This window comes from Nerophis lumbriciformis, linkage group LG03, assembly GCF_033978685.3.
Source record: "Nerophis lumbriciformis linkage group LG03, RoL_Nlum_v2.1, whole genome shotgun sequence".
In the NCBI taxonomy this organism is placed as follows: domain Eukaryota; kingdom Metazoa; phylum Chordata; class Actinopteri; order Syngnathiformes; family Syngnathidae; genus Nerophis; species Nerophis lumbriciformis.
This window is the reverse complement of record NC_084550.2, coordinates 13,570,166-13,595,086: the sequence shown is the minus strand read 5'-3', so window position 1 is coordinate 13,595,086 and position 24,921 is coordinate 13,570,166. Positions and strand designations below refer to the sequence as shown.

At 38.0% G+C, this 24,921-nt stretch overlaps 1 protein-coding gene across 2 annotated transcripts in view; it reads left to right on the top strand.

Annotated features, from left to right (window-relative positions):
* LOC133579580 (uncharacterized) overlaps nt 1–24,921 on the top strand; it is a 107,444-nt gene that overhangs the window by 73,932 nt on the left and 8,591 nt on the right. Inside the window, exon 8 of one of the 2 annotated variants that reach the window (XM_061934062.2) lies at nt 1,531–1,623. The exons of the other annotated variant lie outside the window; for it this stretch is intronic. Within the exon in view, the coding sequence (XP_061790046.1) occupies nt 1,531–1,623 (93 nt within the window). The remainder of the gene's footprint in view (nt 1–1,530; nt 1,624–24,921) is intronic. 2 annotated transcript variants of the gene reach the window in all.

The following is a 24,921-nucleotide window of genomic DNA, read 5'->3' as shown; positions in this document are numbered from 1 at the left end:
CTGTGTTTGGATAATTGATACTTCAAACTTGCATAAATAAATATTAAGGAATATAACATAACTTGGCTTCTGAGAGCTTCAAAATGTAGTGAATAAAATGCTAAAGTTGTTGATAAACAAGCAATTATTTTAATAATTAAATATGGTCATTTTAAATGAATTATTATGATAATTTAAAATTAATTATTTCAAATATGTTTATTTTAATGTAAAATTCTATGGCTGGATGTAATAAGGAGTCAGAAAAAACAAAAATAAAAATACAATTAATTTTGACGTTTTTAGCAAAATATAGTAAAAATTTATTTTGTTTTTTTTGTTTTTTTTAATTAATAAATATCTATTTATTTTTAGGTAAGATAAACATAATAATACAATGTATCTCTAGTCTGGATGATTTAGTTCTTGTCACCCTGTTGTCCTCCCGTAGTGAAAAAAGGCTGTCCTCACTCAGGTCCGCATGGAGCTGGAGGGGGCGTGGCCTCCAGCTCCGGCTGAAAATCGGGAGATTTTCGGGAGAATATTTGTCCCGGGAGATTTTCGGGAGAGGCGCTGAATTTCGGGAGTCTCCCGGAAAATTCGGGAGGGTTGGCAAGTATGACCTAAGATGGAACCTTGAGGAACACCACTCGTATAACTAAAGAATTTAAACAAATGACTACTGACTGCATCTTAAGAAGTGACAACAACTCCTTAGTTACGTAAATCACAATATAACAAATAACTGCCATACAGGAGAGGACTTAAAGGGGTGCCTTGAGGAACGGCTCAGTTATGTAAATCCCAAGTTTAGACCCCAGTGTTCTATGTTTGCTAGCAAGGTTAAAATGTCAATGCAAGGATCTGCCAATGTGTTTCCGCTTGTCCAAGCTCTTCTATACAACAGGAGCACTTTAGTGTTTTTTAGGGTATGGCTGCAACAATTCCAGTTGAATAGCCCTGCTGTATACTGTATGTACAAACAAAGATATGAAGAAACATAGAATAAACCAAGAAAGTTGATGCTGATCTCGCCCCTCATCATGTCGTTTTCCAAACATCCTGGCAGCTTTTTGCACAATCCTGTGAAGTCTCTGTGGAAGGGCATGTATGGACACACCTGTCCTGAGTCTCGTGTGCAGTATTGTGTTGCATGTGCTGTCTCACCTGTCCTCTGCTAGCTTCGCTTTACGCTGTCAGTGGAAGCGCTCTGTTGTTTAGACAATCATTTCCTTTTCCTTGTCAGCATTCAATGTTTCCAAGCTGCCTATTTGAAGACACAAGGAGGTCTCCGCAGCCTCGTGCATACGGTGCTTATTCCAAAACAGGTCCTGACGTAGCATAAGAGGAACTTTTTGATTTGAATGACAGAATACACTTCCATGTGTACAGTTTGTAAAGTTCTGCTGTTAACTTGAAGCTGCCTGCTGATCTGCTCTCTTCTACTGCTCTCTTCTCCTCCTGTTTCCTTCTTGGTTCTTTCTCCCCTAACACCTCTACCTGACACCAACCCCTCTCTTGCTTGCCTGTGTGTCCCCTGCCTGTCTTTAGGTTCAGATAGTGCACAAAAAGCTGGACTTCAGCCATGTCACTTCTCGCTGTGGCTCCAAGGACAATATCAAACATGTCCCTGGAGGTGGCAATGTAAGTAAAGCTGCAGTTGATGAGATCGGGGGTGTCCAAACTGCGGCCGCGGGCCAAGTGTTCACTTTCGTCACAAGTTTAATAAGGAAACTTTAAATGACTGACAGTATAATTTCTGCAACTTTGTCACCATCTTGTGGACTACATGAGTAATTACGTTTAATGACGCAGCATAACAATATTATATATGACCCAATCCAAACAACCTTTCCTACTCATGGTGCAAATAAACTAACACTAAAAGTCAACACACATGGTCACACAAAACACGATTTGCTCACTAAACTTTGTGGGTATGATTAAAAAAAAAAAAAAAGTCCAAGCAACACACACAATTCATTTAAATCTTGCAATGAATGATGGGAAAAACACTCTATCCTCACTTATTCATGTTTGCTGCATTTTAGTGGCTGGATATTTCTGATTGATTACAACATTTTAAGGAGGCCGTCATGGAAGTAAACAACCTTCACATACTCCTGAAGGTGCTGTTCACAAATTCCTCACAGTAAAATTTTTCAAAGCAAAAAATATACCACCACCACCACCGGCTAGCTTATGTTACCTTTAGTGGTTTAACACAACAGATTTGTTTGAGAATTGTCTACATTTTTCACAATTACAAATGTAGGCAATACAATTTTTTTACCCGTCCGGTTAAAATGATTGGAGTTTACAGTGGCCACTCAGCCGATATCGTCAACACGTACGCGCAGAGTCACGTGCACGCGTACAAAAACAGTCCAGGAGAAGCAACAAACAATTTGCAGTCATGTTGTTCAATGACATTTAACACTAGCTATCCAATCAAAACTAATTTGTGTGCATGTGTTACATACGTACGTAATAACGTAGTACGTATGAGAAGCTGCAAGAGAGTATGAGGGGCCGTTAGGGACATTATTCAGAATTACCTCTTACATACACTCCTGAAATGCTCTCACATAAACAACTGAAATGTTTTTCTCTCACACACTACTGAAACACTCATACACACTACTGAAACAATCTTATACACACTACTGAAATGCTCTCTCATAAACAACTGAAATCTTTTTCTCACACACACACACACACACACACACACACACACACACACACACACACACACACACACACACACACACACACACACACACACACACACACACACACACACACACTACTGAAACACTCTTACATACACTACTGAAATGCTCTCACATAAACTAAAATGTTTTTCTCTCACACACCCTACTGAAACACTCTCATAACACTACTGAAATGTTTTTCTCTCATGCACACACACACACACACACACACACCTGGAATTATTTTTCACTAGTATGTATAAACGGATTTCACTTGTGTGTGAGCTTTTTACACGTGCGTGTGAGAGAAAACAATTTCAGTAGTATGTGTGCAAGGATTTCAGTTATGTGTATGAGAGCATTTCACCAGTGTGTATATGCGAGGTTGCATTCCGGTTCCGGTCACCCATAATGCCCGCCCCTTTTCAGACAATTGTTATTTATTTTTTTAAAGCCAAGTTGTATGTGAACAAAATGTCTACCTAACTGCCATCAAGTAGCTTAACCGAGGCAGGAGCTCTACTTCATCATTTGACGGCTTCAGCGAAGAATATAAGAACACTTTCAATGCAACAACGGTCGGGCTGCAGCAGTCGGTTGCACCTGCATGCGGTGAGACCTGAGCGGCCACTTTCTCCTCCCGACAGCCAAGCAGCCTGGAGCTCTTGTTCCGTTGCGAGTGTGCGCCGCAGCATTATCAAGCGCAACGTTTCAGCTCATGGACATCGGGGCAAGAAGAGGAAAAGGTAATTAGACATTATTTATTTCTAAATTATTGTTTAATCCCACGAAATGTAAGGCAACATGGCATTGTAGTGAGCTAAGCAGTTAGCCTTCACTACAAACAAGTTAGCAACTAGTGTTTCCGCGGCTCCTAAGAGTCTGACATCTATTGCAAACTTGGCGTTTGTCTCGGAGGAAGCGGAAAAAGTACACTGTCAAATCAGCTAATAATGTTTGCAGCGTTGTTGCTATGGTAACATGTAGAAATGTGAGTCACGTCGTGGTACGTCAGTAGCTAATCAAATACTAATAATAATGGATTAGATTTATTTAGTGATTTCTATCGACTAGATAAGGGGTCCCCGGTTACGGCCGGCCAGCGTCCAAAAGCCGGCCTGCGGGAAAAAAATCCATCCATCCATCCATCTTCTTCCGCTTATCCGAGGTCGGGTCGCGGGGGCAGCAGCCTAAGCAGGGAAGCCCAGACTTCCCTCTCCCCAGCCACTTCGTCCAGTTCTTCCTGTGGGACCCCGAGGTGTTCCCAGGCCAGCCGGGAGACATAGTCTTCCCAACGTGTCCTGGGTCTTCCCCGCGGCCTCCTACCGGTCGGAAAAAAATTTTTTTTTTAAATCCGTCTTTTCTAATCCCTTTTTTTGGTGTCTCCTAGCCGCTCACGCAAATCATATTTTCTAAAAATGCATTTTCCCGTTTGACTTATTTTGTCTTAGCTGTTTTCATGTGATGTGATAGCATACTTGCCAACCCTCCCGGATTTTCCGGGAGACTCCCGAAATTCAGCGCCTCTCCCGAAAACCTCCCGGGACAAATTTTCTCCCGAAAATCTCCCGAAATTCAGGCGGAAATGGAGGCCACGCCCCCTCCGGCTCCATGCGGACCTGAGTCCGCTTTCCCACAATATAAAGAACGTCTACAGTAAAGCAGTTCGTCTGCCGTAAACAGCAATGTTGTGACACTCTTAAACAGGACAATACTGCCATCTAGTGCATTTGATGAAAGCACTTTTGTGCGTGCCACACAGCAATGTATAATCAGAGAGGGTGTTCAGCATGGTTAGAAAGATAGTGACAGAGAATAGAACAAGGATGGACAATTCAACCCTTAACTCAACAATGAGTAGATGAGTGTTATGTGTGTGTATATGTGTAAATAAATGAACACTGAAATTCAAGTATTTCTTTTATTTATATATATATATATATATATATATATATATATATATATATATATATATATATATATATATATATATATAGCTAGAATTCACTGAAAGTCAATTATTTCTTATATATATATATATTAGAGATGCGCGGTTTGCGGGCACAACCGCGGAGTCCGCGGATTATCCGCGAATCGGGCGGATGAAATTTAAAAAAATTAGATTTTATCAGCGGGTCGGGTCGGGTCGGGTCGGGCCATTGAAATTTAAAAAAATTAGATTTTAAATAGATTCAGGCGGGTGGCAGTTAAACCAATTCGGAAATATATATATACATAGTTAAATGTTGTTACCCACATACGAAAAACGAGCAGGCACCTGCAGCATATGCCACAACAGAAGAAAAAAAAAAAAGAGATGGACACTTTTACGGAGCGGAGAAGGCCCCCGACGCCTCGCCGGGGTCCGGGACCGAGGCCCCTTCCCCCGAGAGGGCCCCACCGGGAGCCGTAGCTGAGGCGATCCGCGAGAAGGGCCCGACGCACGTCCAGGGTCACCACCGCGCCCACCGCACCGACACCCCGCCTCGTCCGCCTTCGCCGCGGCCGGCGTCACGCGCAGCAGGTAAGCAGCTTACCTGCCCGCCACCCCCGTGGCCGGGGGCTCGTAACAGGGGTCACTCCGCGCGCTCCGCCCGCGCAGCTTACCTGCCCGCCACCCCTGTTGCCGGGGGCGCGTAACAGGGGTCACTCCGCGCGCAGTGCGCTCACGAAAGGGGTGGGGCTCACCCTGGTTGATATAGACAGCAGCTAGGACGGTGGCCATGGAAGTTGGAACCCGCTAAGGAGTGTGTAACAACCCACCTGCCGAATCAACTAGCCCTGAAAATGGATGGCGCTGGAGCGTCGGGCCCATATACCCGGCCGTCGCCGGCAGCGAGACGCGCTTGGAGGTGCGCTCAGCGCGGCTCCCATATGATTGCGCACTGGTGTGCGTCTGGGTCGTGACAGCGTGGCACGCGAATGCTGCATTGGATCAGTCTCTTTTCTTTAACAGGCAAAAGCTTTATAACCTCACTAATGCCTTGCATCGTCTATATTAGATATATAACAACGGGCGGGTGCGGGCGGATGGCGGGCGGATGCGGTTCTGATCAAATGTTAGATCGGGTGGATTGCGGATGGTTGACGACTTTCTGATGCGGTTGCGGATGAAATAATTGCCTATCCGCGCATCTCTAATATATATATATATATATATATATATATATATATGAAATACTTGACTTGGTGAATTCTAGCTGTAAATATACTCCTCCCCTCTTAACCACGCCCCCAACCACGCCCCCGCCCCAACCACTTTTTGCGTGCCACACAGCAATGCATCATCAGAGGTGGCTAGAAAAACAGCATGGTTAGAAAAATATTGACAAATAGAACAAGGATGGACAATTCAACCCTTAACTCAACAATGAGTAGATGAGCGTTATGTGTGTGTATATGTGTAAATAAATGAACACTGAAATTCAAGTATTTCATTTATATATATATATATATATATATATATATATATATATATATATATATATATATATATATATATATATATGAAATACTTGAATTGGTGAATCCTCGCTGTAAATATACTCCTCCCCTCTTAACCACGCCCCCAACCACGCCCCGCCCCCCACCCCCCACCTCCCGAAATCGGAGGTCTCAAGGTTGGCAAGTATGTGTTCATGCAGCACATTGCGAAAACATCTATACAATGATCCTAGAAGGTTCCGGACATCCGCATCATCACACACACCAAGAAATGCAGATACAGTTTGAGTGTGCTCATTAAGCTCTCGATAAAACCTCTCCTGATGGAAGTTGTCCGAGTCCTCTTTTTGCAGCCTTTCATTGCAGTGCAGAACACTAGTAAAAAAAACAAAAAAAACATCCTCTTCATTGCCTCTTACTTCAAAAAATAAAGCTTGAATTTGAAAAAATGAAGAATATCATATGAACATACGTTGTGGATGAAGCAAGAAGTGCTTGTCACCATATTCCATCGTTACCGGAATACACAATCAGTCCATGCGTGCACGAAGACAACGTCACTTCCGTCAAATTGTTTTACGCAAATATGATCGTGCCCGTCATACCAGTTATGGTTTTCGCTTTTATAATCATTATTTGAACAACAATAACATATAAAAGATTACATACAAAACAAATGTTACTTAAGAATACAGTATTTATTTTGAAACCGTACAGCAGCCTTAAATAGCAAATAAATATTCTTTACTATTACATTAAACACATCAATTCACAATACTGATCATTTAAAAGTCTAGTTTTTGTTACACAACAGATATAGATTTTTGTTTGAAATGCGTGGTTTAAAAAAATAATCAAAAGAAAAAAAAGAAAAAAAAGAAGTATGCGATGAGTTAGTGGCGCCCTTGTGCGCCATTAATTGCGATGACAGAAAAGTAAAAGTGGTTGAAAATGTGGCGATAATACTCCCTTTTTTAAATGTACATTCTGTAAATTTTTATATTATTGTTCCCTTTTACTCCTTGGTAAGCTATAGTTTTATACAAAACATTAAAATAACACAGAACATGACGTAGCAGACGCCGTCGTAAAATGTTCAAGTTCCGAAAGTGACGTAGTCTACACGCATGCGTGGACAGATTGTGTTTTCTGCTATCAATGGAGTAGTGTGCTGCAAACTTAGCAAAATTATATGCACTTCACTGTTTGGAGGAAAACAAAAGGCCATCTAACAGTAATGACTAGAATGGTGCATTTTTCTTTAAAACTATTTCCATTAAAAAGATATTTGATATTAAACATTTTCAAATTAAGTATTTACAAATTTACGTCATCATTTTCAATCACTAAACAATATATTTAAACAACACTAACAAAAAACAAGAAACGTAAGGAATAACAGTTAAAAGTATAAAACAAAAATCTAATAAAAGCATCATATTACACATTACATATTGTTTTTTCTTTGATGTGATGTTTTTATAATGTCCCTGAGAGGGACAAGCGGTAGGAAATGGATGGATGGATAATACAATGAAAAACTATTTGGTTTGCATGACATAACATCGGATTTATGAATATGACCCCGAACGGGACAAGCGGTAGAAAATGGATGGATGGAATATGTAATACTCCTAGTAGACACAGCAGTTTGACAGCATACTCAAGTTTTTACATACTTGCCAACCCTCCCGGATTTTCCGGGAGACTCCCGAAATTCAGCGCCTCTCCCGAAAACCTCCCGGGACAAATTTTCTCCCGAAAATCTCCGGAAATTCAGGCACACAATATAAACAAGCATACCTGCCCAATCACGTTATAACTGTAGAATGATCGAGGGCGAGTTCTTGGTTTCTTATGTGGGTTTATTGTTAGGCAGTTTCATTAACGTCCTCCCAGCGAGGCAACAACACACAACAACAGCATTTCGTCTACCATAAAGCAGTTCGTGTGCCGTAAACAGCAATGTTAAACAGGACAATACTGCCATCTAGTGCATTTGATGAAAGCACTTTTTGCGTGCCACAAAGCAATGCATCATCAGTGAGGGCGTTCAGCATGGTTAGAAAAATAGTGACAAATAGAACAAGGATGGACAATTCAACCCTTAACTCAACAATGAGTAGATAAGTGTTATGTGTGTGTAAATGTGTAAATAAATGAACACTGAAATTCAAGTATTTATTTTATTTATATATATACTGTATATATATGAAATACTTGACTTAGTATTTCTTATATATATATAAAATACTTGACTTGGTGAATCCTAGCTGTAAATATACTCCTCCCCTCTTAACCACGCCCCGCCCCCAACCTCCCGAAATCGGAGGTCTCAAGGTTGGCAAGTATGAGTTTTTATGACATTTACCTTGTAAGAACAGAACCCTTTCTTTGAACTCCGACAGTATATTGTAAGTACTAAACAGCACAACAGAAAGTTCAGCCCATAATAATTGTGAGATTGGACATTCATGGTTAATTGTATATATGATAGACATAATATATCAGTATATATAATATACTGTACATATATTATGTAAATATTACGTATATATATATGTTATATTTTATATCGCTATATTTAGTCTATTTATACCTGCATTGTCCTTTCCATCCTTACACTTTCCATCATTGTAACTGAGCTACTGTGTGGAACAATTTCCCTTGTGGATCATTAAAGTTTGTCTAAGTCCAAGTTAATTGACTCTTTTTCAATGGGACAAAAAAGAGCATTCTAAAGAAACAGCCTGGATGAATTTAGACCGAAGAGATTTTCAAGGTAAAATTTGTGACATGATTGTAACTTTATTTGGGATAAGATATGTGTTAGGTTTACTCCAATTTTTTTCAAAATGAATATGAGGTAAGACCATACTTGCCAACCTTGAGACCTCCAATTTCGGGAGATGGGGTGTGGGGGCGGGGGGCGTGGTTGGGGGCGTGGTTAAGAGGGGAGGAGTATATTTACAGCTAGAATTCACCAAGTCAAGTATTTCATATATACATATATATATATATATATATATATATATATATATATATATATATATATATATATATATATATATATATATCCCCGCGACCCCGAAGGGAATAAGCGGTAGAAAATGGATGGATGGATATATATATATATATATATATATATATATATATATATATATATAAAAGAAATCATTGACTTTCAGTGAATTCTAGCTATAAATATAAATAAATATATATATATTTATATATATATATATATATATATATATATATATATATATATATATATAAATAAAAGAAATACTTGAATTTCAGTGTTCATTTATTTACACATATACACACACATAACACTCATCTACTCATTGTTGAGTGAAGGGTTGAATTGTCCATCCTTGTTCTATTCTCTGTCACTATCTTTCTAACCATGCTGAACACCCTCTCTGATGATGCATTGATGTGTGTCACGCACAAAAATGTTTCCTTAAATCAAATGCTTTCATCAAATGCACTAGATGGCAGTATTGTCCTGTTTAAGAGTGTCACAACATTGCTGTTTACGGCAGACGAACTGCTTTACTATAAACGTTGTGTATATTGTGGGAAAGCGGACTCAGGTCCGCATGGAGCTGGAGGGGCCGTGGCCTCCAGCTCCGCCTGAATTTCGGGAGATTTTCGGGAGAAAATTTGTCCCGGGAGGTTTTCGGGAGAGGCGCTGAATTTCGGGAGTCTCCCGGAAAATCCGGGAGGGTTGGCAAGTATGGGTAAGACGTTTCTGTGGGACACAACCCTTTTTGGTGGACAAGTTCTATGAGAATTAATTGTGTTCCTTGTGTGTTATTGTTACATTTACTAACTAATATGTTTATTTTAGCAATCATTAATCTGAGAAACCTACTCCATCTGTTCATCCCGTAGAGAAGACTTTAAGAGCTGAAGAAGCTGGACTGAAATGCCATTAATCAATCTTTTATAATCAATAGGATTCCCGTCAATAAGATATTTTTCAACAAATTCTGTTTGAATGAAAGTCCATTTCTGTCAAAAAAAATAGAAAAAGAGGATATTAGTTTTCTTTTTAAATGTTCTTGTAGTCAGACAATATTTTCAGTATATTAAATGGAATTTTTACCTGATATTGGATAGGCTCCAGCACCCCCCGCGACCTCGAAAGGGACAAGAGGGAGAAAATGGATGGATGGATGTGACGCGTTGCCTATTAGCTCCTCCCCCATTGACCATCAAGTAGTCTGCCTGGTTGGCCAGGCCTATAGAAGAGCTGATAGGCAACACATCACAGCAATCAGGTGTCCAAACAGGTCAGGTAAAGATTCCCTCTAATATACTGAAAAGATTGTCTGACTACAAGAACATTTGAAAAGTATATGAATAATACGACTTAAGGAGTCTTTTTTGAGCAAAAAAAAAAAAAGGATATTTAGTATGTTTCTATGTGGAATATATTGAATATTCCAAACAATATATTTATGTGGAGAGAAGTTGTTCGGAAGCCAACTTCCATGAATCCAGAGGTTGTTTATTCGGTCCTTGTTGAAATGGTCATGCAGCTGTGTGGTGACTCTAAAATAAGAATGTAACAATCAGATCACATGAAAACAGCTAAGACAATATGAGTCATACGGGAAAATGCATTTTTAGAAAATATGATTTGCCTGAGCGGCAAGGGGGACACCAACAAATGGATTAGAAAAGAGATTTAAAATAATAATAAATAAAAAAATTCCCACGGGCCGTAGTTTGGGGACCCCTTATCTCAGGGGTCGGCAACCCGCGGCTCCGGAGCCGCATGCGGCTCTTTGATCACTCTGATGCGGCTCAGCAGCTTACTTGCTGAACCCCCCAATTTTCCCGTGAGACTTCCGGATTTCAGTGCCTCTCGCAGAAAACCATCAATATTCACCGATTTTCACCCTTAAAGCTCTAATAAAGGCTTGCCGTGATGGTACAACATTTGGCGCCCTCTACAATCTGTATTGACAGCGTGCCAGCCCAACACTTGTTATATAATATGCATCTTCTGCTTCCACACGTACGTGACAGCAAGGCATACTTGGTCAACAGCCACACAGGTTACACTGACGGTGATCATATAAAACAACTTTAACACTCTTACTAATAATGCGCCACACTTTGAACCAAAACCAAACAAGAATGACAAACACATTTCGGGAAAACATCTGCACCTTAACACAACATAAACACAACAGAACAAACACCCAGAATCCCATGCAAGCCTGCTCCCTCACACATCAACCCCCCCCCCCCACCCCCCCTCTGTGTGTCGGTTGAGGTGGGCGGGGTTTGGTAGCAGGGGTGTATAATGTATCCCGGAAGAGTTAGGGCTGCATGGGATTCTGGGTATTTGTCCTGTTGTGTTTATGTTGTGTCACGGTGCAGATGTTCTCCCGAAATGTGTTTGTCATTCTTGTTTGGTGTGGGTTCACAGTGTGGCGCATTATTAGTAAGAGTGTTAAAGTTTTTTTTTATACCGCCACCGTCAGTGTAACCTGTGTGGTTGTTGAACAAGTATGCCTTGCTGTCACCTACGTGAGCAAGCAGAAGCCCCATACAACATGCGGCTGATCAGGCACGCTGGTTGTAGTGGGCGCCATTTGCTGTACCATCACGGCACGCATGACGCTGATAAGCGCTATTCATTCAAAACCCGCGTGCGGCACCAGCTTAAAAATTCCATACAAGGGTGTGGGCAGCGTGTTGTAGGAGAGGGAGGGCCACCTGAGAAAGTGGCCGCTCAGGTGTAGCCGTATGCAGGTGCAACCAACAGCTGCAGCCCAATCGTTGTTGCATTGAAAGTGTTCTATATTCTCCGCTGAAGCCGACAAATTATGAAGTAGAGCTCCTGCCTCGGTTAAGCTACTTGACGGCAGTTAGGCAGACATTTTGTTCACAAACAACTTGGCTTTAAAAAAAAAAAAAAAAAACTTGTCTGAAAAGGGGCATTATGTGTGACCGGAACCGGAATGCAACCTCGCTTATACACACTTGTGAAATGCTCTCATACACATAGTTGAAATCCTTGCACACATACTATTGAAATTGTTTTCTCTTACACGCACGTGTAAAAAGCTCACACACACACACACACACACACACACACACACACACACACACACACACACACACACACACACACACACACACACACACACACACACACACACACACACACACACACACACACACACAGGTGAAATCCGTTTATACATACTAGTGAAAAATAATTCCAGGTGTGTGTGTGTGTGTGTGTGAGAGAAAAACATTTCAGTAGTGATTATGAGAGTGTTTCTGTAGGGTGTGTGAGAGAAAAACATTTTAGTTGTTTATGTGAGAGCATTTCAGTAGTGTATGTAAGAGTGTTTCAGTAGTGTGTATAAGAGTGTTTCAGTATTGTGTGTGTGTGAGAAAAACATTTCAGTTGTTTATGTGAGAGCATTTCAGTAGTGTGTATAAGATTGTTTCAGTAGTGTGTATAAGCGTGTTTCAGTAGTGTGTGAGAAAAAGATTTCAGTTGTTTGAGAGCATTTCAGTCGTGTGTATAAGAGTGTTTCAGTAGTGTGTATAAGAGTGTTTCAGTAGTGTGTGTGTAAGAAAAAGATTTCAGTTGTTTATCTGAGAGCATTTCAGTAGTGTTTATAAGAGTGTTTCAGTAGTGTGTGTGAGAAAAAGATTTCAGTTGTTTATGTGAGAGCATTTCAGTAGTGTCTATAAGAGTGTTTCGGTAGTGTATACGAGTGTTTCAGTAGTGTGTGTGAGAAAAAGATTTCAGTTGTTTATGAGAGAGCATTTCAGTAGTGTGTATATGAGTGTTTCAGTAGTGTGTGTGAGAGAAAACATTTCAGTTGTTTATGTACGAGCATTTCAGTAGTGTATGTAAGAGGTAATTCTGAATAATGTCCCTAACGGCCCATCATAAGAGAGCGGGATATACTGTGTAAAATACATTGGGAAGTTGGCGCCCTCTAGGCATGTGTGTGAATGTTGCAAACAGCTCCTTTAATCACCAATTATATTAACTATTAATTATATTTCCATTGTATTGCTATAATATAGACGTATAATACATATTGTTTTATACATACACACTGTATGTATAGGCTATATATATGTATGTTTACCTGTAAATATATTGTTACTTTACATGTAGTTGACTTTCTGCCAGCCGCCAAATTTTTTTAGCCCAATGTGGCCCCCAAGTGAAAAAGTTCGGACACCCCTGCTTTGGACGCAGATAACCAATTGTGTGGTAGAAAAATCTGTTTTTTGTCCTCCCATAGCATTTTCGAAAAGACTAATTCGCTTTCTCAAAGACAAAAAAAAGCACTTTGTTAAAAAAAAAAATCTACGTAACTGCACATCTTATTTTGTGGACGTGACTGGGCTATGTTTACGCCAAATCAAACGCTTTGTGCGTCTCGTGCGTTAACCGACGCGTCCTTTGCGGTCCTAATCGAAATCGCCTTGCCACTGTCAAAGGTTTGTTTCCTGTCGTTGTGCCACGATGAGTGTTTCACTGTGCTTTGGCGATGAATGTGCAAAGTGTAACATTCATCATCTTTGTAGTTTAGTATGTGTCTCTCAACTCCCAACGCATGCATCTGAAAGCACGAGTTCATGGTCATTGTCGACAAGTACCTTTTTTTTTGTGCTCTGACTTGTCTCAACTGGCAGGAAACATGCAGTAATCATGTTACTATAATAATGTATACTATGTATACATTATTGCAAGCAGTATACACATATATTCCATTAATGCTTGGCACTTCTAGATATTCCTGTTATCTGCTGCATCTCTCATTGTGTAAAAATAGTTACTTCTTGGAATTAATTTTCTCAGAAATATTTATAGGCAAAGAAAAGAACCGGCTTACCTGAAATGACTTAAAGGGGAACATTATCACCAGACCTATGTAAGCGTCAATATATACCTTGATGTTGCAGAAAAAAGACCATATATTTTTTTAACCGATTTCCGAACTCTAAATGGGTGAATTTTGGCGAATTAAACGCCTTTCTATTATTCGCTCTCGGAGCGATGACGTCACAACGTGAAGCAATCCGCCATTTTCTCAAACACATTACAAACACCGAATCAAATCAGCTCTGTTATTTTCCGTTTTTTCGACTGTTTTCCGTACCTTGGAGACGTCATGCCTCGTCGGTGTGTTGTCGGAGGGTGTAACAACACGAACAGGGACGGATTCAAGTTGCACCAGTGGCCCAAAGATGCGAAAGTGGCAAGAAATTGGACGAAATTTGTTCAAAATACGAGGGTGTGGGGAAAGCCGACGAAAATGGTCAGTCGTTTGTTCCGCACACTTTACCGACGAAAGCTATGCTACGACAAGAGATGTGTGGATATCTTGCGACACTCAAAGCAGATGCATTTCCAACGATAAAGTCAAAGAAATCTGCCGCCAGACCCCCATTGAATCTGCCGGAGTGTGTGAGCTATTCAGGGACAAAGGACCTCTGTAGCACGGCAAGCAATGGCGGCAGTTTGTTCCCGCAGACGAGCGAGCTAAACCCCCTGGATGTCTTGGCTCACACCGCTTCTACCGTCCCTTATGCCACCGAAGATGATCAAGAGAAGAATATCGACCCTAGCTTCCCTGGCCTGCTGACATCAACTCCAAAACTGGACAGATCAGCTTTCAGGAAAAGAGAGCGGATGAGGGTATGTCTACAGAATATATTAATTGATGAAAACTTTATTCATTACTCGCGGTTTTACGTAAATTATTATACAAAAACTGTGTTTACCAATAATTTAGCTTAAAAACATTACAGCACTTAAAAACAAACACATACCAATCGTTGGTTAGAAGGCGATCGCCGAATTCGTCCTCGCTTTCTCCCGTGTCGCTGGCTGTCGTGTCGTTTGTCGGTTTCGCTTGCATACGGTTCAAACCGATATGGCTCAATAGCTTCAGTTTCTTCTTCAATTTCGCTTAAGCCGCTGAAATCCGAGTCTGAATCCGAGCTAATGTCGCTATACCTTGCTGTTCTATCCGCCATGTTTGTTTGTATTGGCATCACTATGTGACGTCACAGGAAAATGGACGGGTGTATATAACGATGGTTAAAATCAGGCACTTTGAAACTTTTTTTAGGGATATTGCGTGATGGGTAAAATTTTGAAAAAAACTTCGAAAAATAAAATAAGCCACTGGGAACTGATTTTAAATGGTTTTAACCCTTCTGAAATTGTGATAATGTTCCCCTTTAAACAGGAGAACATGGATATAGAGATATTTGCTAGTTAATATATAACGTCCATGTCTTTTTACACACTTACAAGATTTTACTTATTGACTGTAGCTCTGTTTGTCCACTCTGTGTCTTCAAACCCGGACTATTAAAACCTTTCATATTATAAGATACTGTGAGACAAGATTCTGCAAACAATTTCAGTAACATAATTTTTTAGACTTAAATTTTCTTAAAAAAATAAATAAAAAAAAAAGTTAAAAGAATTGACCAAATATAAATCCAATAAATCCAAAATATTTCATAATACACTAACATTATTATCTAAAAAGACAAACAAAACACAAACACTGAATGCAAATAAAATTGAATGAATAAAATAAAAAGATGATCATTTTATAAAAACTAAAATGTTTATCAATAGTATTTTGAAAGTATAGCAGGGGCGGGGTCCAAACTTTTTTCCACCGGGGGCAGGATACTACTGTACATTAAAATTGAAAAATGCGGATGATACATTTCGTTCATTAAAAATGCTAAAACTCGGGCTGTCAAAATTAATCAGTTAAATCATGTGATTAATCACAAAATACTCATATCATGCACACCCTTAAATTAATCGTGCAATTTATTTTGAGCGTACAAACTATTGTATAGGGGTGTAAAAAAAAAAAAAAATAATAATAATAAATCGCTTTTTGAATGAATCGCGATTCTTATTTGTAATGATTCTTAAATCGATTAAAAAATATATATAGATTGTTTTGTTTGTTTTTTAATCTGACCTGTCCAGCCACTCAGGTGAATCATATTGTTGATGTAGATTATCTATATCTGCTGTACATATTTACTTTAGAAAAGAGAAGTGTTGGATACTTCTCTTGTTGCCGTATTTGTGTTTGACTTTATTAAATGTTTTATTAAACGAAACCATTTTTGTTTTAAGTAATATAGACATTTATTACAGCTGTTTATTTTATGGAGTGATTAGTAAATGGCACCCAATGTTATTAAAAAGTATTTATTTTGAAAAGAGAATTGTTTTGAATCAAGAATCGATTCTCAATCGATTTGTTACCCCCAACAATCGAATTGAATTGTATGGTGCCCAAAGACTCACAAGCCTAGTGAGTTAACCGCTATACGATCAATACAATCAGTACAAAAACGAGTTAAAAGACTCTGACTGGTGTGCTCGTTTGAAAAATTTCACTCCAAAATACAGCTGGAAAGCTCTTACCAAGTTGTGTGCAAATAAATGACGTGCATTCAAGTAAAACCTTTAAAAACGTTCCTGGATGACATTCTGACAATAGAATTGATTTATGTGCAAATATCGGGGTCTTTTCTTAAGCTAATTGTATTCATGCAAGCGAGTAATCACCTGTGATTAATCACAATTAATCCAAATTCCAAAATGTGATTAATCCGATTAAAAACAATCATTTAACCGCCATAGCTAAAACCGATTCACTATAGTGCAGTACATGCTAAGATATAATCATAATTATAATAATATATTTTATTTATAATGTGCTTTTCATTTGACATCACATCTCAAAGTGTTACATATTAAAATACATAACACATAAAAGAGAGAAACATTGGATAAAGGAAACAATTTACAAATTAAAATGAGCTGTGATATTTGAACAACACATCGATAGTGGAACTTTGTATTCTAGGTGACGAAGCAAATGAGTGTGATACGGTTATGGTGTTCGTTTATGTCCAACATGCATTCGATTACAATAATTATATAACATACTTAGAGTTCCTCAATACTGTATGTCCGAAAAGGAGGAGGAAGGAGCAGATCTTATTTAATTTAGGAAGTGTTGGATACTTCTCTTTTGCCTTATTTGTATTTGACTTTATTTCATACTTGCCAACCTTGAGACCTCTGATTTCGGGAGGTGGGGGTGGGGGCGTGGTGGGGCGTGGTTGGGGGCGTGGTTAAGAGGGGAGGAGTATATTGACAGCTAGAATTCACCAAGTCAAGTATTTCATATATATATATATATATATATATATATATATATATATATATATATATATATATATATATATATATATATATATATATATATATATATCTACATCCTGAAAATATGCAAACAAAACTGTGTTTAGATAATTGATACTTCAAACTTGCATAAATAAATATTAAGGAATATAACATAACTTGGCTTCTGAGAGTTTCAAAATGTAATGAATAAAATGCTAAAGTTGTTGATAAACAAGCAATTATTTTAATAATTAAATATAGTCATTTTAAATGAATTATTATGATAATTTAAAATCAATTATTTCAAATATGTGTATTTTAATGTATAATTCTATGGCTGGATGTAATAAGGAGTCAGGAAAAAATATAAATAAAAATACAATTAATTTCGATGTTTTTAGCAAAAATATAGTAAAAATGTATTTAGTTTTTTTTTTTTTTAAATTAATAAATATATTTATTTTTAGGTAAGATAAACATAATAATACAATTTATCTCTAGTCTGGATGATTTAGTTCTTGTCACCCTGTTGTCCTCCCATCATGAAAAAAGGCTGTCCTCACTCAGGTCCGCATGGAGCTGGAGGGGGCGTGGCTTCCAGCTCCGGCTGAAAATCGGAAGATTTTCGGGTGAATATTTGTCCCGGGAGGTTTTCGGGAGAGGCACTGAATTTCGGGAGTCTCCCGGAAAATTCGGGAGGGTTGGCAAGTATGCTTTATTTAATGTTTGGGTAGAATTTTACTAAACAAAAACCATCCATCCATTTTCTACCGCTTATTCCCTTTTTTTAAATAATATATACTATTTTATATAGTAAGATAGAAATTTATCAGAGCTATTTATCTATTTTATGGAAGAATGTAGTTAATCATCACACCCACAATGTTATTAAAAAAGTATAGATTTTTTTATTCGAGAATCGGTTCTGAATCGAATCGTTACTCACAAGAATCGAATCTCGCCCCAAGATTCACAGCTCTATTACTTATTAATAAATAAATTGCGTTTGTACAGAATGCGGGGGATTGAATAAAATAAGTGCTGGTGTACAGAGAGAAACCCCACTGGATACATCTTAAATGGTAAATGGGTTATACTTGTATAGCGCTTTTCTACCTTCAAGGTACTCAAAGCGCTTTGACACTATTGTCACATTCACACACACATTCGCACACTGATGGCGGGAGCTGCCATGCAAGGCCCTAACCACGACCCATCAGGAGCAAGGGTAAAGTGTCTTGCTCAAGGACACAACGGACGTGACGAGGTTGGTAGAAGGTGGGGATCGAACCAGGAACCCTCAGTTTGCTGGCACGGCCACTCTCACAACTGTGCAACATTTTCTCTCAGTCATCACTGACCTCTGACCTCACAGAAAAAACAAAAAACACCCAGAAAAGTGGACGATGATTCGATATTTTGTAATATATGACAATGTGACGCTTGCATGGGCTAGGCAGGTTAAGAGTGTGAACCGTGTGACAGAAGATGGTTCGTCTAGGACAGGGGTCGGCAACCTTTATCAGTCAAAGAGCCATTTTGAGCAGTTTCACAAATTATAGAAAACAATGGGAGCCGCAAAAATTTTAGAAATTTTTAAATGAAATAACACTGCATAAAAAGTTTTTGTTTTGTGCTATGTATAAACCAGGGGTCTCAAGCACGCCGCCCACACCTTTGTTTGGAATTATTAAGCTGGTGCGACACGCAGGTTTCAAATGAACAGCGATTGTCAGGGTCATGCGTGCCGTGATGAAACATCATGTAGCACCCACTTCAACCAAAGTGCCTGATCAGTCACATGTTGTATGGGGCTTCCACTTGCTCAGTAGGTGACAGCAAGGCATACTTACTCAACAACCACACAGGTTACACTGACGGTGCCGGTATGAAAAAAACTTTAACACTCTTACTAATAATGCGCCACACTGTGAACCCACACCAAACAAGAATGACAAACACATTTCGGGACAACATCTGCACCGTAACACAACATAAACACCACAGGACAAATACCCAGAATCCCATGCAGCCCTAACTCTTCCGGGATGCATTTTACACCCCCGCTACCAAACCCCGCCCACCTCAACCGACACACAGAGGGGGGGGGGGGGGGGGGGGGGGGGGTAGATGTGTGAAGAAGCAGGGTTGGGGTGGGGGCGTGGTTTGATGGTAGCAGGGGTGTATAATGTAGCCGGAATAGTCAGGGCTGCATGGGATTCTGGGTGTTTGTTCTGTTGTGTTTATGTTGTGTTAAGGTGCAGATGTTCTCCCGAAATGTGTTTGTCATTCTTGTTTGGTTTTGGTTCAAAGTGTGGCGCATTATCAGTAAGAGTGTTAAAGTTGTTTTATATGGTGACCGTCAGTGTAACGTATGTGGCTGTTGACCAAGTATGCCTTGCTGTCACGTACGTGTGCAAGCAGAAAAAGTATTTTGTATAACAAGTGTTGGGCTGGCACGCTGTTAATACAGGTTGTAGAGGGCGCCAAATGTTGTACCATTGTACCACGCCCTTATTATAGCTGTTAGGGTGAAAATAGGTGAATATTAATCCCGGGAGTTTTCTGCGAGAGGCACTGAAATCCGGAAGTCTCACGGGAAAATTGGGGGGTTCAGCAAGTAAGCTGCTGAGCCGCATCAGAGTGATCAAAGAGCCGCATGCGGCTCCGGAGCCGCGGGTTGCCGACCCCTGGTCTAGGAGCCTGAGGTATGAAAGCTGACGACAACTAGTTATCTTGGTTTCGACTGCATTAAATGTATTGAAACAAGAATATAAATGCCACAGATGACACAATAGGAAAAAATAAAAAAATTGCCCAAAACAAAAATACAAGATGCAGTCCTGCTGCCTTCTCGGAACAAGTTCACAGTTCAGTTCAAAAGGTACGCAAACGCTTTCGCGTCAGTCCAAAAGGTCAGTTCAAAAACAAAAGTAATCCAAAAGGTTTGCGGCGGAGGAGAAAAAATGCTTGTCCTACCGCGTAGTTGTTTAGATCGCCATGTGTTGATTTGAGTTTGAAGGTGGATAGGGAGCTCAGGTTGTTTGGGTTAGCGGGTATTCCTGCCCGAAAAAAAAACCTGACCTAAAAGTCCAAAAAAAACAATAAGCAAAGTACATTATATATGTACTTGAAAGCATAATGTAAGCATGCGATTGACCGGAATGACAAATTTTTTGTACTAATAAACCAATTGATATGACATAATTAACCATGTTGATTAATATACAATCATGAGTCCAATTAAAATGAACATTCATAATACATTTCTAATACAGATCATGATTTCTTATCTAAAGTGATAAAACTCAATCATGGATCAATTACAAATTCAATTGCAAGTGCACTTATATAACCTAGTTTCATAATAATACTCATTATTAGAAACTCAATGTATCATAATTCAAATTCAAGTACTTGTCCAAACATTCAAAGTTGATAAACAACCAAGCAGAGTTAATAAATTAAAGTGTTGCGCAACGACCTAAATGCACGCACCTGCGTTCCATCTGATGCGCATCCACAAAGTGGCTAAAGCATATTAGCAGTGCAAAGCCCTTTGCCACTTTGCTAGACTAAACTGTTGCCTATAAATCGGCTGGATGATCAGAAGAAAATAAAACATAATTACCTGAGTAATCGAGGGCAAAACAACATACTAGTGATGGGTCCGGCAACACCGATGCATCGGCGCATGCGTCGAGCTCATAGAGCGAAACCCTGTGTCGGTGCGCGTACCGCTTTTAGAAAGTCACGTGACCGATCATGAGCTGTTTTGATCACGTGACCGATACGCGAACTGTGTCGCACTGACGCCTCCTCTGTGCCCTGTGAGCGGGTCTTTTCTACAGCCGGAGAAATAATAACTAAGAGAAATCGTCTAAAATGTAATACGTCGGAAAAACTTTTATTTATTTTTTTTAATAAAAATTTAAAAAAATTAAATTAAAAAAATTCCCAGTCCACAATCATCCACAACACGTTCTCTTAGATTTCCATGTTATGATACATGTTCACATTATTTATTGACTGTATCTAAAAAAGATACAAGTATATTTTTATTTAAATGAAGATATGAAATAATCCTAAATGAAATACAATGACTTGGTTTATATTATTGTATATACTAGGGCAGGGGTCACCAACGCGGTGCCCGCGGTCACCAGGTAGCCCGTAAGGACCAGATCAGTCGCCCGCTGGCCTGTTCTAAAAATAGCTCAAAGAGCAGCACTTACCAGTGAGCTGCCTCTATTTTTTAAATTGTATTTATTTACTAGCAAGCTGGTCTCGCTTTGCTCGACATTTTTAATTCTAAAAGAGACAAAACTCAAATAGAATTTGAAAATCCAAGAAAATATTTCAAAGACTTGGTCTTCACTTGGAATAAGCGGTAGAAAATGGATGGATGGATGGGTCTTCACTTGTTTAAATAAATTCATTTATTTTTTTACTTTGCTTCTTATTACTTTTAGAAATACAATTTTAGAGAAAAAATACAACCTTAACAATGATTTTAGGATTTTTAAACAAATATACCTTTTTACCTTTTAAATTTCTTCCTCTTCTTTCCTGACAATTTAAATCAATGTTCAAGTAATTTTTTTTTTTTTATTATTGTAAAGAATAATAAATATTTTAGCTTCTGGTTTTTCGACGAAGAATATTTGCGAAATATTTCTTCAAATCTTATTTCAAAGTATTTTGAATTTCTTTTAAAATTTTTGTTCTGGAAAATCTAGAAGAAATACTGATTTGTCTTTGTTAGAAATATAGCTTGGTCCAATTTGTTAAATATTCTAACAAAGTGCAGATTGGATTTTAACCAATTTAAAACATGTCATCAAAATTCTAAAATGTATCTTAATCAGGAAAAATTACTAATGATGTTCCATAAATTCTTTTTTAAATTTTTTCAAAAAGATTCAAATTAGCTAGTTTTTCTCTTCTTTTTGTCGGTTGAATTTTGAATTTTAAAGAGTCGAAATTGAAAATTTTATTTTAATTTTTTTCGTGTTTTCTCCTCTTTTAAACCGTTCAATTAAGTGTTTTTTTTCAGCATTTATCCTCTACAAAAAACCTTCCGTAAAAGGAAAAAAAAAATGTACGACGGAATGACAGACAGAAATACCCATTTTTTTATATGTATAAATTTATTTATTTAGCTATTCTTGTTTAAATCACACTTATGTGTAACTTACAAATGACAATATATTTATTTATTTAAGTGTGTATCAAACTGGTAGCCCTTCGCATTAATCAGTACCCAAGAAGTAGTTTTTGGTTTCAAAAAGGTTGGTGACCCCTGTACTAGGGCATAAAATCAGTGTCAGTTGAGTCGGTCCATAGGTTGCCTGTAGGGATTTTTAATGTCCAGCAGATGTCAGTATTTAGTGACACAGTATCGACACAGTATCAATACAGTTTTGCAATGTGTCGAAACGCTTCATGACGCCTCATCAACCCATCACTACAACATACCATGCACGCCCCGATAGTTAATCGAACATGGAGGCTCTATGGAAGAAAGGCAGCGGTTAGCGCCTATGCTAAAACAGATGCTAACATAATATTGGCGACATGGCACATGATTGTGATTTTGGAATACCGTTGATTATGCCATGGCAAAAGACGCACCTAATTATGAAGTTTGCAAAGTGTGAGAATGAGAAGATTTTGCGAGTTTCTTCTCAAGCGCGTCTCACAGCACAGCAGGTACGGGAGGGGTTGGTGAAGTGAGCAGCACAAGGAAGTGAGCGGAAGGAAGTAACCCTCCACAATAAAAGTCTTTGCACTGTATGCATGTTTTCAATGCGTATTTTAAATATGGGTTACAACAAGTTTATTTCTAGAGCACAATGGGTACACAAGGCAATTGAAAGTGCTTTACAGAAAATTAAAAGAAGTCAAAAATAAAGATATAAAATCATGATTCAAATTAAAATCAGAAAATACAATGATCATAAAACAATCATAATGAATTAAAATAAATCAAATGTAGATCAAATATTTTCAGTTGTCATATGCACAGTTAAATAACAGTGTTTTCAGACTGGATTTGAACATTGCCAACGCTTCATTCTGGAAGACTATTCCAGATTTCAGGAGCATAAAACTGAAACGCAGTTTCACTACGTTTGGTTTTGACTCTGGACACCAGCAGGAGACCACTCCCTGAGGTTCTCAGAGCCCGAGCTGGTTCATAAGATGTCAGAGATGCACTTTGGCACAAGACCATGAAAATACAAGCAGAACTGTTTAAAGTCTATTCGCTGAGCAACAGGAAGCCAGTGCAGTGACATGAGCACTGGACTAATATGGTCGTATTTCCTGGTTCTAGTCATGACTCGAGCAGCAGCATTGTGGATGTACTGCAGCTGCTTTACAGCTGGTTCAGAGAGCCCAGTAGAAGGCCAAAAAAGTGGGCATGAATATAAAATAGAGTTGTCAAATGATATATTAAACCAGATTAAACACATTTTAGAATTTGGTTCAATCATGAATAATCATATTTTGGAATTTGGATTAATCATAATTAATCAAATTTTGAAATTTGGTTTAATCATGATGAATCACATTTTGGAATTTGGATTTATTATGATTAATCTTTTTTTTATTTTAAATTTTTTTGGATTAATCATGATTAATCACATTTTGAAATTGGTATTAATCATAATCACATTTTGGAATTTGGTTTAAGAATGATTACTCATATATATATATATATATATATATATATATATATATATATATAGATATATATATATATACATACGGTATATATATATCTATATATATATATATACATACGGTATATATATATATATATATATATATATATATATATGTATGTATGTATGTATATATATATATATATATATATATATATATATATATATATACAGTATATATATATATATATATATATGGTATATATATATATATATATATGTATGTATGTATGTGTATACGGTATATATATATATATATATATATATATATATATATATATATACGGTATATATATGTATATATATATATATATATATATATATATATATATATTTTGTATTTTTTTTTTGTGGATTAATCATGATTAATCACATTTTGGAATTTAGTTTAATCACATTTTGGAATTTGGATTAATCATGATTAATCACATGTTTAACATTTGGATTACCGGTAATCATGATTTTATCACATTTTAGAATTTGGATTAATCATGATTAATCACAGGTGATTACTCGCTTGCACAATTAAAATTAGCTTAAGAAAAGACCTCGATATTTGTATGCAAATGGAATTTTATGGTCAGAATGTCATCCGGAAACATTTTACATGAATACATGTCATTTATCTGCACAAAACTTAATAACAGTTTTATCCAAAGATCCCTATGTTGTATTTTGGAGTCAGAGTTGCCAGAAAGCACACCAGTTGGGAGTCTTTTAACTCATTTTTGGACTGACATTGATCTGATCACTGGTTACTGTAAGAGCGTGTACGGCCAAAATAAATTGTGTGTATACATGATCAATGCAGTATTTA